The 14,151-nt window shown below is 43.6% G+C and overlaps 1 protein-coding gene across 3 annotated transcripts in view; it reads right to left on the reverse strand.

Annotated features, from left to right (window-relative positions):
- ube2o (ubiquitin conjugating enzyme E2 O) overlaps nucleotides 1–14,151 on the reverse strand; it is a 156,658-nt gene that overhangs the window by 94,114 nt on the left and 48,393 nt on the right. For all 3 annotated transcript variants that reach the window (XM_072242695.1, XM_072242693.1, XM_072242692.1), the window contains exon 3: nucleotides 4,626–4,736. In XM_072242695.1, the coding sequence (XP_072098796.1) occupies nucleotides 4,626–4,736 (111 nt within the window). The remainder of the gene's footprint in view (nucleotides 1–4,625; nucleotides 4,737–14,151) is intronic.

Genomic DNA, 14,151 nt, shown 5'->3' on the forward strand with positions numbered 1-14,151 from the left:
AATGCTGTCTCAGAATGGATTCCAACAATCTGCCCAAATGGCTATATCTATGCTTAAATTCTAATTCCCTGTTAAACTGCAATAAATCAATTTACAGTGCCTATAAAAAGTATTTACTCCCCTTGGATGTTTTCATGTTTTATTGTTTCACAACATTGATTAACAGTGATTTAACTTGGCTTTTTTGACACCAAAAAAGACTTTCCAGTCAAAGTGAAAACAGATCTCTACAAAGTGATCTAAATCAATTACAAAAATAAAACAAAATAATTGATTGCATAAGTATTCACCCCCCCCCACCCTTTTTTTAAATGACACAAAAATTATCACTGGCACAGCCGAATGGTTTTAGAAGTCACATAATTAGTTAAATGAATATCTGTTTTTGAAGATCTGTGTACAGTCAAGGTGTTTCAATTGATTGTAGTAAAAGTACATCTGTATCTGGAAGGTCCAAATGTTGGTGAGTCAGGATCCTGGCAAAAACTACACCATGAAGACAAAAGAACACTTCAAACAACTATGAAAAGGTTATTGAAAAGCACAAGATATGAAATTAATGCAAAAAAATTTCCAAGTCACTGAATATCCCTTGGAGTACAGTTACGTCAATCATCAAGAAATGGAAAGAATATAGCACAGCTGCCTAGAGCTGGCCGTCCTCAAAAACTGAGTGACCTTGCAAGAAGGGGAATACGGAGGGAGGTCACCCAGAGATCTATGACAACTCTGGAGGAGTTACAAGCTTCAGTGGCTGAGATAGGAGAGACTACGCAAACAGCGACTGCTGCCCAAGTGCTTCACCAATCACATCTTTATGGGATAGTGCAAAGAGAAAGCCACTGTTTAAAAAACTTACATCTCAGCTAGAGTTTGCCAGAAGGCATGTGGGAGATTCTGAAGTCAGTTGGAAGAAGGTTCTGTAGTCTGATGAAACCAAAATTGAGTTTTTTGGCCAGAATTAACACTATGTTTGGCATAAATACACCATTCCTACCACGAATCATGGCAGTGGCTATATCATGCTGTGGGGATGCTTCACTGCAGCAGGCCCTGGAAGACTTGTGAAGGTAGAGGGTAATATGAAAGCAGCAAAATACAGCAATTATCTGCCTGTAAGTTTGATGTCAGTGGTGGGTAAATTATTGGAAAGTATTCTTAGGGACGGTATATATAATTATCTGGATAGACAGGGTCTGATTAGGAACAGTCAACATGGATTTGTACGTAGAAGGTCATGGTTGACACATCTTATTGAATTTTTTGAAGAGGTTGCCCACCACTGACGTCAAACTTACAGGCCGACAATTGCTAGGTTTACTCTTAGAACCCTTTTTAAACAATGGAACAACATGAGCAATACGCCAATCCTCCGGCACCATCTCCGTTTCGAATGACTTTTGAAACATTTCTGTCAGAGCCCCTGCTATTTCCACACTAACTTCCCTCAAGGTCCCAGGGAATATCCTGTCAGGACCCGGAGATATCCACTTTTATATTCCTTAAAAGCACCAGTACTTCCTCTTCTTTAATCGTCATAGCTTCCATAACTACCCTACTTGTTTCCCTTACCTTACAGAATTCAATATCCTTCTCCTTAGTGAATACCGAAGAAAAGAAATCATTCAAAATCTCCCCCATCTCTTTTGGCTCCGCAAATAGCCGTCACTCTGATTCTCTAAGGGACCAATTTTATCCCTCACTATCCTTTTGCTATCAATATAACTAGAAACCCTTTGGATTTATTTTCACCTTACTTGCCAAAGCTACCTCATATCTTCTTTTAGCTTTTCTAATTTCTTTCTTAAGGCTCTTTTTACATTCTTTATATTCCTCGAGCACCTCATTTACTCCAAGCTGCCTATATTTATTGTAGATCTCTCTCTTTTTCTGAACCAAGTTTCCAATATCCCTTGAAAACCATGGCTCTCTCAAACTCTTAGCCTTTCTTTTCAATCTAACAGGAACATAAACATTTTGTACCCTCAAAATTTCACCTTTAAATGCCCTCCATTTCTCTATTACATCCTTCCCATAAAACAAATTGTCCCAATCCACTCCTTCTAAGTCCTTTCGCATCTCCTCAAAGTTAGCCTTTCTCCAATCAAATATCTCAACCCTGGGGCCAGACCTATCCTTCTCCATAATTATATTGAAACTAATGGCATTGTGATCACTGCACCCGAAGTGCTCCCCAACACAGACCTCCGTCACCTTACCTATCTCATTCCCTAACAGGAGATCCAACACTGCCCCTTCTCTAGTTAGTATCTCTATGTATTGCTGCAAAAAAACTATCCTGCACATATTTTACAAACTCCAAACCATCCAACCCTTTTACAGAATGGGCTTCCCAGTCTATGTGTGGAAAATTAAAATCTCCCACAATCACAACCTTGTGCTTACTACAAATATCTGCTATCTCCTTACAAATTTGCTCCTCCAATTCTCGCTCCCCATTAGGTGGTCTATAAAACACCCTAATAAGCGTTACTACACCTTTCCCATTCCTCAATTCCACCCAAATAGCCTCCCTAAATGAGCCCTCTAATCTATCCTGCCAAAGCACCACTGTAATATTTTCTCTGACAAGCAATGCAACACCACCCCCTCTTGCCCCTCCTATTCTATCACACCTGAAGCACCGAAATCCAGGTATATTTAGTTGCCAATCACACCCCTCCTGCAACCACGTTTCACTAATAGCTACATCATCATATTTCCAGGTATCAATCCATGCTCTAAGCTCATCCACCTTTCTTACAATGCTCCTAGCACTAAAATAGATGCATTTAAGAAACTCTCCACCTCTTACTCCCTGTTTATCCCTAATGGTGCAAACAACTATCATCTATTTCTTCCTTCTCCCCTACATCTTCGGTTTAAGAGCTCCCCTTCTGTCAGCTGCCTATCTTCCCTCACACACTGTCTACTAGCTTTCTCTATTTGTGAACTAACCTCCTCTCTCCTAGTCTCTTCAATTTGATTCCCACCCCTCAACCATTCTAGTTTAAAGTCTCCCCAGTAGCTTTCGCAAATCTCCCCACCAGGGTATTGGTCCCCCTAGTATTCAAGTGCAACCTGTCCTTTTTGTACAGGTCACACCTGCCCCAAAACAGGTCCCAATGATCCAGAAACTTGAATCCCTGCCCCCTGCTCCAATCCCTCAGCCACGCATTTATCCTCCACCTCATTCTATTCCTACTCTCACTGTTGCGTGGCACAGGCAGTAATCCCAAGATTACTACCTTTGCGGTCCCTCTTCTCAACTCCTTTCCTAACTCCCTGTATCCTCCTTTCAGGACCCCTTCCCTTTTCCTACCTATGTTATTAGTACCTATATGTTCCACGACCTCTGGCTCCTCACCCTCCCACTTCAGGATATCTTGGATGCGATCAGAAACATCCCGGACCCTGGCACCAGGGAGGCAAACTACCATCCGGCTCTCCTGACTGCATCCACAGAATCGCCTATCTGTCCCCTTACTATCGAGTCCCCTATTACTACTGCCCTCCTCTTCCTTTCCCTACCCTTCTGAGCTACAGGGCCGGACTCTGTGCCAGAGGTACGGCCACTGTTGCTTCCCCCAGGTAGGCTGTCCTCCCCCACCAACAGTACTCAAACAGGAGTACTTATTGTCAAAGGGTACAGCCACTGAGGTACTCAAGTATCTGACTCTTCCCCTTCCCCCTCCTAACTGTGACCCACTTGTCTGCCTCCCGTGGCCCCAGTGTGAACACCTGCCTAGAACTCCTATCAACTCCTCACTGTCCCTGACCAGACAAAGGTCATCGAGCTGCAGCTCCAGTTCCCTAACATGGTCCCTTAGGAGCTGCAGCTCAGCGCACCTGGCACAGATGTGGACGTCCGGGAGGCTAGGAGATTCAAGGACCTCCCACATCCAACACCAAGAACAGCAAGCTGCTTTCACACTCATACTTCCCCCTTTCCTCAAATAGCAGGAAAAACTGAAAACCAAACCTACTTTGCCTCGTCCATTTCCGCCCCCGTTGAGCCAAAGCCCTTAAGCCTTCACTCTGCTCCCCGCTGTATAAGGCTGTGTTCCTTTGAAATCTTCTGCGCTTCACTGCCCGATGTCACACGCCTGCACAGTTCTGAACTCCGATGAGAAAAAATCAAAATGGCTCCCGCCACACTCCCGCTCCGATTCTCAGACTTCCTTCTCCAAATACAGACTTGAAAGGGGCGAATATTTATGCAATCAATTATATTGTGTTTTATATTTGTAATTAATTTAGATCACTGTGTAGCGATCCGTTTTCACTTTGACACAAAATATTTTTCCGTCGGTCAGTCGAAAAAAGTCAAATTAAATCCACTGTGAATTGATGTCATAAAACAAAACATGAAAACTTCCGGGGGGGCGGTGAATACTTTTTAGAGGTTCTGTATTATTCTACATTGACAAATGCGTTTTTGCACACACTTATTTATAGTGAAAGGCTGTTCTACATATCAGAAAGGTCAAAAATCCAGAAAAGGAGCTTCTAAAAAGCAGTGGGAAGAAAAATCCATTCAAAAAGTATCATGTGGTATGATGAATTACTGTATTATGCACTGTATAAAATACATTAGCAGGGTAACAGTAATTTCAATCACATACCCAAATATGCTGCAAGTCCCTGCTGTTGACAGGGTGAAGAATGTAATTTGTACCCAGAATCTTCAAGGTGCACTCCATATTCACATCAATCACTGTTCCACACTGATTATCCTACAACAAAGCACATAGATTGAAATCCAATAATCACATTTTTGTTAATACAAAAAGATAAACCCAGCAGTTACAGGCAGCTTAAGCTCAAATGAAACAGATTCAGTCAGCAATAAACAAGGACAAAAGTAAGGGTCATTTGAATCAGCATACATTAAGTGTCAGCAGAGGTTAATGGCAAATTATATCTAATCTAACTGAATACCTTAGACAAAATATCACCACATGATTTGTGTTGCTCATGGTGAATATCAGTGCATTAGGGATGCAGAACCAAAAAGGGTAATGAATACAGTACTCAAAAAGTGTTATATCTCAATGCACCGAGTATAAGAAATAAGGAGGATGATCTTGTATTATTACAGGTTGTCAGGTATGATGTTGTGGCCATCACTGGATCGTGGCTTACGGATGGCTGTAGTTGGGAGCTGAATGCCAAGGTTACACGTTGTATCGGAGGGATAGGAAGGTAGGGAAAGGGAGTGGCATGGCTCTACTGGTAAAGAATGGCATCAAATCAGTAGAAAGATGTGACAGAGGATCACAAAAGGTTGTATCCTTGTAGGTTGAGTTCAGAAACTGCAAGGGTAAAAGGACCGAATGGCATTTATACACAGGCATCCCAACAGGCTGGGATGTGGACCACAGATTACAATGGGAAATAGAAAAAGAGTGTTAAAAAATCAATGTTATAATAGTCATGGGAGATCTCAACATGTGGGTCGATTGGGAAAATCAGGTTGGTAATGGATCTCAAGAGAGTGAGTTTGTTGAATGTCCACAAGATGGCTTTTTAAGAGCAGTTTGCCGTTGAGCCTACTAGGGGATCGGATATAATGCATTGGGTGTTACGTAATGCACCGGAGGTGATTAGGGAGCTTAAGGTAAAAGAACCCTGAGGGAACAGTAATCACAGTATCACTGAGTTTAACTTGAAATTTGATATGGAGAACATAAAGTCTGACGTAGAAATATCTCAGTGGAGTAAAGGAAATTACTGGTATGAGGGAGTTGGCCAAAGTAAATTGGAAGGAGATGCTGGGAGAGATGACAGCAGAGCAGCAATGGCTCCTGTTTCTGGGAAAAATTGAGGAAGGTGAAGGATAGATGGCAAAGTAGTACAACCACGGCTGACAAGGGAAGTTAAAGCTAATGTTAAAGCAAAAGAGAGGGTGAAAAACAAAGCAAAAATTAGCGGGAAGATAGAGGACTGAGAAGCTTTTAAAAACGTACAGAGAGCAACTAAAAGAATCATTAGAAGGGAAAAGATGAAATATGAAAGCAAGCTAGCAAACAACATCAAAGTAGATAATGAAAGCTTTTTCAAGTATGTAAAAAAATAAAAGAGATGAGAGTGGATAAAGGACTGCTAAAAAAATGAGGCTGGAAAAATAATAACAGGGGACAAGGAGATAGCAGATGAACTAAATTAGTACTTTGCATCAGTCTTCACTGTGGAAGACACTAACAGCTAGATGTTGAAGGGTGTGAGGGAAGAGAAGTGAATGCAGTTACTATTACAAGGGAGAAGGTGCTCTAAAAGACCTAATGTTGTGAAAGTCACCCAGACCAGATGAACTGCACACCAGGGTTCTGAAAGAGATGGCTGTAGAGATTGTGGAGGCATTAGTAATGCTCTTTCAAAAAGAATCATTGAATTCCAGCATGGTGCCAGAGGACTCGAAAAATGCCATTGTCACTCCACTCTTTAAGAAAGGAGGAAGGCAGCAGAAAGGAAGTTATAGACCAGTTAGCCTGACTTCAGTGGTTGGGAAGATGTTGCAGTCAATTGTCAAGGATGAGGTTATGGAGAACTTGGTGACACAGGACAAGACAAAGTGGCATGGTTTCTGAGGGAAAATCTTGCCAAACGAACCTGTTGGAATTCTTTGAGGAGATTACACGTAGAATAGATAAAGGGGATGAGGTGGACTTTCCGAAAGCCTTTGTCAAGGTGCCACACATGAGGCTGCTTACCAAGTTAAGAACCCATGGTATTACAGGAAAGTTACTGGCATGGCAACAGCACTGGCTGATCGGTAGGAGGCAGCAAGTAGGAATAAAAGGATCCTTTTCTGGTTGACTGCCAGTGACTAGTGTGTTCCGCAGGGGTCGGTGTTGGGACCACCTCTTTTTATGCTGTATACAAATCATTTAGAGCAGGGTTTCTCAACCGGGGTTCACAGAATCCTAGGGTTCCACAAGAAGTCGCTCATGATTCCATGAGAGCTCGGATTTTTAAAAATAAACATTATTCTTTTGAAGCAACACACATCAAAGTTGCTGGTGAACGCAGCAGGCCAGGCAGAAGGGGTACAGTCGACGTTTCGGGCCGAGACCCTTCGTCGGGACTAACTGAAGGAAGAACTAGTAAGAGATTTGAAAGTGGGAGGGGGAGGGGGAGATCCAAAATGATAGGAGAAGACAGGAGGGCGAGGGATGGAGCCAAGAGCTGGACAGGTGATAGGCAAAAGGGATACGAGAGGATCATGGGACAGGAGGTCCGGGAAGAAAGACGGGGGGGGGGGGGGACCCAGAGGATGGGCAAGGGGTATATTCAGAGGGACAGAGGGAGAAAAAGGAGAGTGAGAGAAAGAATGTGTGTATAAAAATAAGTAACAGATGGGGTCCGAGGGGGAGGTGGGGCATTAGCGTAAGTTAGAGAAGTCGATGTTCATACCATCAGGTTGGAGGCTACCCAGACAGAATATAAGGTGTTGTTCCTCCAACCTGAGTGTGGCTTCATCTTTACAGTAGAGGGGGCCGTGGATAGACATGTCAGAATGGGAATGGGATGTGGAATTAAAATGTGTGGCCACTGGGAGCTCCTGCTTTCTCTGGCGGACAGAGCGTAGGTGTTCAGCAAAGCGGTCTCCCAGTCTGCATCGGGCCTCGCCAATATATAAAAGGCCACATCGGGATCACCCCAGCCGACTCACAGGTGACGTGTTGCCTCACCTGGAAGGACTGTTTGGGGCCCTGAATGGTGGTAAGGGAGGAAGTGTAAGGGCATGTGTAGCACTTGTTCCGCTTACACGGATAAGTGCCAGGAGGGAGATCAGTGGGGAGGGATGGGGGGGGGGGGGAGAAACGAATGGACAAGGGAGTTGCGTAGGGAGCGATCCCTGCGGAATGCGGGGGGGGGGGGGAGGGAAAGATGGGCTTAGTGGGTGGATCCCATTGGAGGTGGCGGAAGTTACGATGAATAATATGTTGGACCCGGAGGCTGGTGGGGTTGTAGGTGAGGACCAGGGGAACCCTATTCCTAGTGGGGTAGCAGGAGGATGGAGTGAGAGCAGATGTACACGGAATGCTAGCACTCACAGTAGTGGACAGTGACCAAGCAGACCCATTAGTAATCTCTGTCAGCCCAGTATGGCAGTGTGCAATAGGACTGTGCTTATTTGGCTGAGTCCATTCTCAGTTTTTAAACACAACATAGGGCAAGCTGTTGATAATTGATTAGTACTGTAGTGCATGGAGGGGAAGTCAGTGGGCTGATGGAGCAATAAAAGCATTTTCCAAGCCTTGAATGGACTCACCCATTTTTATATTTTATTAACCCTTGTGTCTTACAGACATGTCTGATGATCCATGTGGCAATTTTTGAATTACAACCTTCTGAGTAATTTTACTGCACTAGTGCTAGAACAGACACACAAAAAAGTCTGTTTTTACAATGAATGCTACTTATTAATGGGTTTTATATGGAATGGTGATCCAAGTTGTCCCACTTCATTGTGCCTAGATTGTGGCAAACTATTTACAAATGCAGCAATGGTTCCAGCAAAATTGAAAAGACAACTACAAATCACAGCCATATGACTCTTAAAAGTGCTGATTATTTTAAACGGCTATAGGAAACACAAAACAGTGAAGTTTTTGTTAATACAGTCACAGTCAGTAAAAGCACCCAGGAAGCAAGTTATTTAGTAGCAGAAATTATTACCCAGAAACAGAAAAGTCACACAGTTGGTGAGAACACAATAATGCCAGCATGTAAAATTATAGTGCGTAAAATGCTAGGACAAGATGCAGGATGAGAAACTGAGAAGGTTTCACACGCGATGATGATGGCTGGTTCTTCACTTGCGAAGATCAGGAGTGAAGAAGAGTCCTCAGGAGCGATGGCATGATCGTTGGTGACTGTAGAGGGCAATTCTGGATCTGCAGACGCTGGAGCAGTAGGGACATAGGAACAGCAGGGATGCGGGCACATAGGTAGTAGGATGCTTCCTGTATCTCCTCTTCTGGATTCCTCAAAATTCTTGGCTGCGCTGTGGATCAATGGTCTCTGTGACAAGTCTGCTGCTGCCCCTTGTTGACCTCAATATTTGCTTGAGAGAACTACTGCTTAAGTTGGTCTTTGTACCTCTTGCATGGGGCACCACGATCTCTCTTGTCCTGAGAGAGTTCTCTGTAGAGTACTGCATTCGGTAACCTGGAGTTGTCTATATGAGACACATGGCCTGGCCAGCAGAGCTGCCTGAGCAGTAAAGAGGCTTCAATGCTTGGAAGTTGAGCTGTTTTCTAGGACCTTTTTGTTGGAGACACGATCCAGCCAGCTGATTGAAGCGCTCGGGCAACCGGATTTGCTTACAAGACCCAGGCTTCGGAGCCGTATAGCAGTGTTGTGACGACAGCAGCCCTGTACACCTGGATTTTTGTGGAATTTGCTGATGATACAAAGATAGGAGGAGGAACGGGTAGTGATGAGGAAAAAGAGAGCCTGCAGTGAGACTTAGATAGTTTAGGGGAAAGGGCAAAGTGGCAAATGAAATACAAGGTTGGAAACTGTATGGTCATTCACAAGTCACCGTATGGGGAACGTCTGGCAGCTCTTGGGCTGTATTCCCTGGAGTTCAGGAGAATGGGGGGGGGGGGGCAGAAAATCTCAGAAACATTCCAAATGTCAAAAGGCCTGAACAGATTAGATATGCCAAAGTTATTTCCCATGGTAGGGGTGTCTAGGACAAGAGGGCACAACTTCAGGATCAAAGGACGTCCATTTAGAACAAAGATGCAGATAAATTACTTTAGTCAGAGGGTGGTAATTCTGTGGAATCTGTTGCCACGAGCGGCTGTGGAGGCCAAGTTACTGGGTGCATTTAAAGCAGAGATAAATAGGTTCTTGATTAGCCAGGGCATTAAAGGGTACAGGGAGAAGGTAGGGGAGTGGGGATGACTGGAAGAATTGGATCAGTCCATGATCAAATGGCGGAGCAGACTCAATGGGCTGAATGGTCTACTTCTGCTCCTATATTCTTATGGTGGTTCTTCCACATACGTTTCTGGAGGCGCCCAAAGGCACTGTTAGCTCTGGTGAGTCAATTGTCAACGTCCTTAACTACCGTAGTGTTGTTGGAGATGACGTTAATGATGCTACTCAGGTGGGTGAACTGCTCAACCATGGTGAGAGGGTGGTTGTCAATGATGACCTGAGGTGGGTGATAAGCACCATAAGCAGGCTTCTGATGGAGGACCATTGTTTTCTTCAGACTGACCAGTAACCCAAAAGCCCTTGCAGCCTCGGCGGACTGTGACTGTAGCGCATCCTCTGTGTGCGCGAGAAGAGCACAGTTGTCCGCCGATGGTAGCTCAAGAATGGGCTCTTGCATGGTTTTTGTTCGGGTGAGAGGGCGGCCACGCTCATACAGTACAAGTCAACACATTGATGACATGTTACAGGATGCTGAAGAGGCTTTGCAAGATAAACTAAAAAAACAACAGCTTCTCTTCCAGGTTAATGAGTCAACAGATTTCACCAATAAATGTCATGCTGTAGTGTTTGTAAGATGCTTAAATGGTGAAATTCAAGAAAACTTTTTCTGCTGCAACGAGCTGCCTGAAACAAGCAAAGGCCAAGATATAGTTAATGTTTGGAAACAAAAGGTCTGTCTTGGAAGAATTGTTGTCATCTGTACTGATGGTGCCCTAGCAATAGTTGGCTCCATGAGAGGTTTTGTTTTTCTTGTAGAAAATCCTGATGTCACAACACACCGCTTCCTTCAGAGGTGCTGAGATCAAAAACTCTTGGAGATGAAATGAAAAATTTTCTGCATGATGCTACAAAAAATGGTTAATTTTATTAAACAAAGACCAGTTCACCCCAGAATGTTTAAAAATCTAATGTTACGTACCCCATAAATGGGTTGCCAAACCAGCAGAAATGGATCACTCAGTTGGAGTCTGGATTACTAGAACTACGAAAGTTTTATTAAAGAAACAAGCAACACAGTACTCTAATCAAAAGGATAATGAATGCAACAGTTCAGCAATGATAAACATACATGTACACAGAATTAAGATAACAGGATCAATCAAGCTCTATCGTTGTCTAGGGGTAAATGACCAGTTTCAAAGTGACACAAAGTTCAGTTCAATTTAGTTCAGTTCGCAGTAATCGCTGCCGTGGGAGATGGACAGTGTGGGGGAAGGAGAGAGAGCGCAAAACGAATGAATATTCAAAACAGCTTCCACACACAGACCTTCGCAGTCAGCTTTCGGACGAGTCCTTTGTGATGTCATCTGAGGTCACCAACCGTGACCGCTCCGTTTCCAGATACGACCGTTTCTCTACGGTGAACCTGGCACCCAGGCAAGGGTGAACACACACCAGGTTCCCGCCGATCGTGCCTTTCCACCGACTTGTGAGAGACGCACTGCTTCCAGGGTCTCGTTACCTCGAGTGTCGTGTGTGTCCTGCCTTAGACAACCTGTCCCTTTTTATCCCCCTGCTGGGGTATCGCCTGTCCATCACTTCAAACAGTTCAGGGTTCAAAGGGGGAGCCGATCTTGACAGCTCTCCTTCCTTCATTAACATCTCCAAATGCTGCTCCATTGTTTTCCTTCTCTCTCTCTCCCCTGAAGACAGGTGGCAGACCAACTGCTGATTCCACTGGTGCCAGCACAGGACAGCTACATCTTAATCTATGTGTATTCTCGTCACACTAAAAACTTGGACAAAGAGCACAATCTTCTGCTACACATAGAAATTCGGTGGCTTAGCAGAAGAGTTCTCAACAGAGTACTTCAAGAAAATAGTAGGCCAGATTTTGCTGAGCGCTTTGAAGATGAAGAATGGTTGCAGAAACTAGCCTACTCAGCAGATATTTTTCGTCATATCAACCAGTTGAACAAGTCTCTGCAAGGCCTTAGAAAAAATGTTTTGACTTCAAGTGGCAAAACTCTTGGATTTAAAAGGAAACTGAATCTTTGGGAAAATCATGTAGCAAAAGGAAATCTTGAATTGTTTCCACTGCTGCTTAGGCTGTAGAGTGAGGAAGGATCAGAAAATTTCGAGTCTTATTGAAAACCACCTGGAAGAACTGCAGAATAAAATTGGGAGTATTTTCCTATTTGGCCCCCCGACTCCAAAGTGATTACCAACAGCCTTGGTAACCTGTCCACCCTCGTCAAGCCCCATGTGATATTTGATTCCACCTTTAAGTTTGACAAACAAGTTAATGCAGTAGTAAAAGCCAGTTTTTTCCAGCTTCGTGCTATTGCCAAAATCAAGTCGTTTCTCTCTTTCAAAGATCTCAAGAAAGTCATCCACGCCCGTATATCCTTCCGCTTGGACTACTCCAACTCCCTGTATACTGGGATTAGTCAGTCGTCCCTGTCCCACCTGCAACTGGTCCAGAACACCGCAGCCAGGCTCCTGACAGGTGCCCGGAAGGGGGACCATATTACTTCTATCCTGGCCTCTCCACTGGCTACCAATACGGTTTAGAATTTATTTTTAAGGTTCTCCTGTTTGTTTATAAAGCCCTAAATGGGTTGGCTCCTCCTATACCGCAGACCTTCTAACCCCTTATTCTACCTCCAGGTCCCTCAGGTCGGCTGACTTGAGGCTCCTGGCTGTCCTGCGATCTAAATTTAAGTTCGGGGTGACTGCGCCTTTGGTGTTGTAGCCTCTAGACTGTCGAACAACATTCTCCTCCCCATCAGATCCACCCCTTCCATTGAGTCTTTTAAGTCCAGGCTCAAAACTTACCGTTATTCACTAGCGTTTGAATCTTCCTGATGCGGTTGATTTTTGGCTTGTGCCTTGGCTCATGTGTTGTTTATTTTGTGCCTATAAGCTGTGTGCCTTGTTGTTTATACCTGTTTCTTGTATTTGTGATTTTAGCTACCTGTTATGGTTTGTACAGCACTTTAGTCAACATGGGCTGTTTTTAAATGTGCTTTATAAATAAATTTGACTTGACTTGACTTTCAACACAAGTGTAAGACTGTGTGAGGGACCCTCTCTCTAAATCTTCTGCTCAGCTTGAGAACTTGACTTTTGAGAGAAGAGGAAGAACTTTGTGAGATGCACTGATTGTACACTCAAGATGGACATTCTGAATATCTGTGAAAGAAGAGTATCCTGCCATACTTAGGAAAGCAATGTGGCTTTCAACTTTTCATGTGCGAGCAAGCATTTTTTTTTTAAACAAGCATCAAGAGCAAGGATGGAGATCGTCTCATCTCAGTTGAAGGTGAAATCCCTGTGTCCTCATCTCAAGTTCGACCCAGAATTGAGTATTTGTGCAGCAAAACACAAGCACAGGTTTCACATGCTAGGCCTATATTTGAGCCTGATCATGTCACTTAGTAAGAAAATGTTTTTTCAAAGCCTCTGAAACAGATGAGCTCAGGGCATGTATCAACACCTGGAATTATGATATTGTAGTCATTAGTAAGGCTTGACTGCAGGAGGGGCAGGTCAATATTCCAAGGTTTCGTGTTTTTTTAAAGACACAAAAGATTGGCAGGAATTAAAGGAGAGTGGAGACGTTACTAATCAGGGAAAATGTCACAGCGGTGCTCAGTCAGGACAGACTGAAGAAATCAACTAATCAGGTGTTATGGGTGCAACTGAGAAATAAGAACGGTATGACCATGTTAATGAGGCTATATTACAGGCCATCGAACAGTCTGAGGTACTTAGTGGAACAAAACTGCAGGGAGATTACAGACTGTTGCAAGAAACAAGGTTGTTATAGTCAGTGAATTTAACTTTCCACACATTGATTTTGGACTCCCATAATATAAAAGGACTAGATGGTATAGTGGTTGTTAAATGTGTTCAGGAAATTTTCCTTCATCAGTACATAGAAGTCTCAATGACAGTGTGCGATACTTAATCTATTAGGGAATGAGTCAGGTCAAGTGACAGAAGTTTGTGTACGGGAACATTTAGCATCTAGTGATCACAATGACATTAATTTCGAAGGAAATATGTAAAAATAGGTCTGGTCTTCTTCTATCCACCCCCTCATCAACCTAGCGAATATGCTGTTACTATTCACAGATCATTTCAAAACTAGCTTCTATTAGATCTACAATGTAACTATCTCTTGCAGTAACATAGGTATCTATCATTGCTGTGGTATGTATGAGTGCAGGATTCAAACAAGAAACTACA

The sequence above is a fragment of the Mobula birostris genome, chromosome 24 (genome assembly GCF_030028105.1).
Source record: "Mobula birostris isolate sMobBir1 chromosome 24, sMobBir1.hap1, whole genome shotgun sequence".
Taxonomy (NCBI): domain Eukaryota; kingdom Metazoa; phylum Chordata; class Chondrichthyes; order Myliobatiformes; family Myliobatidae; genus Mobula; species Mobula birostris.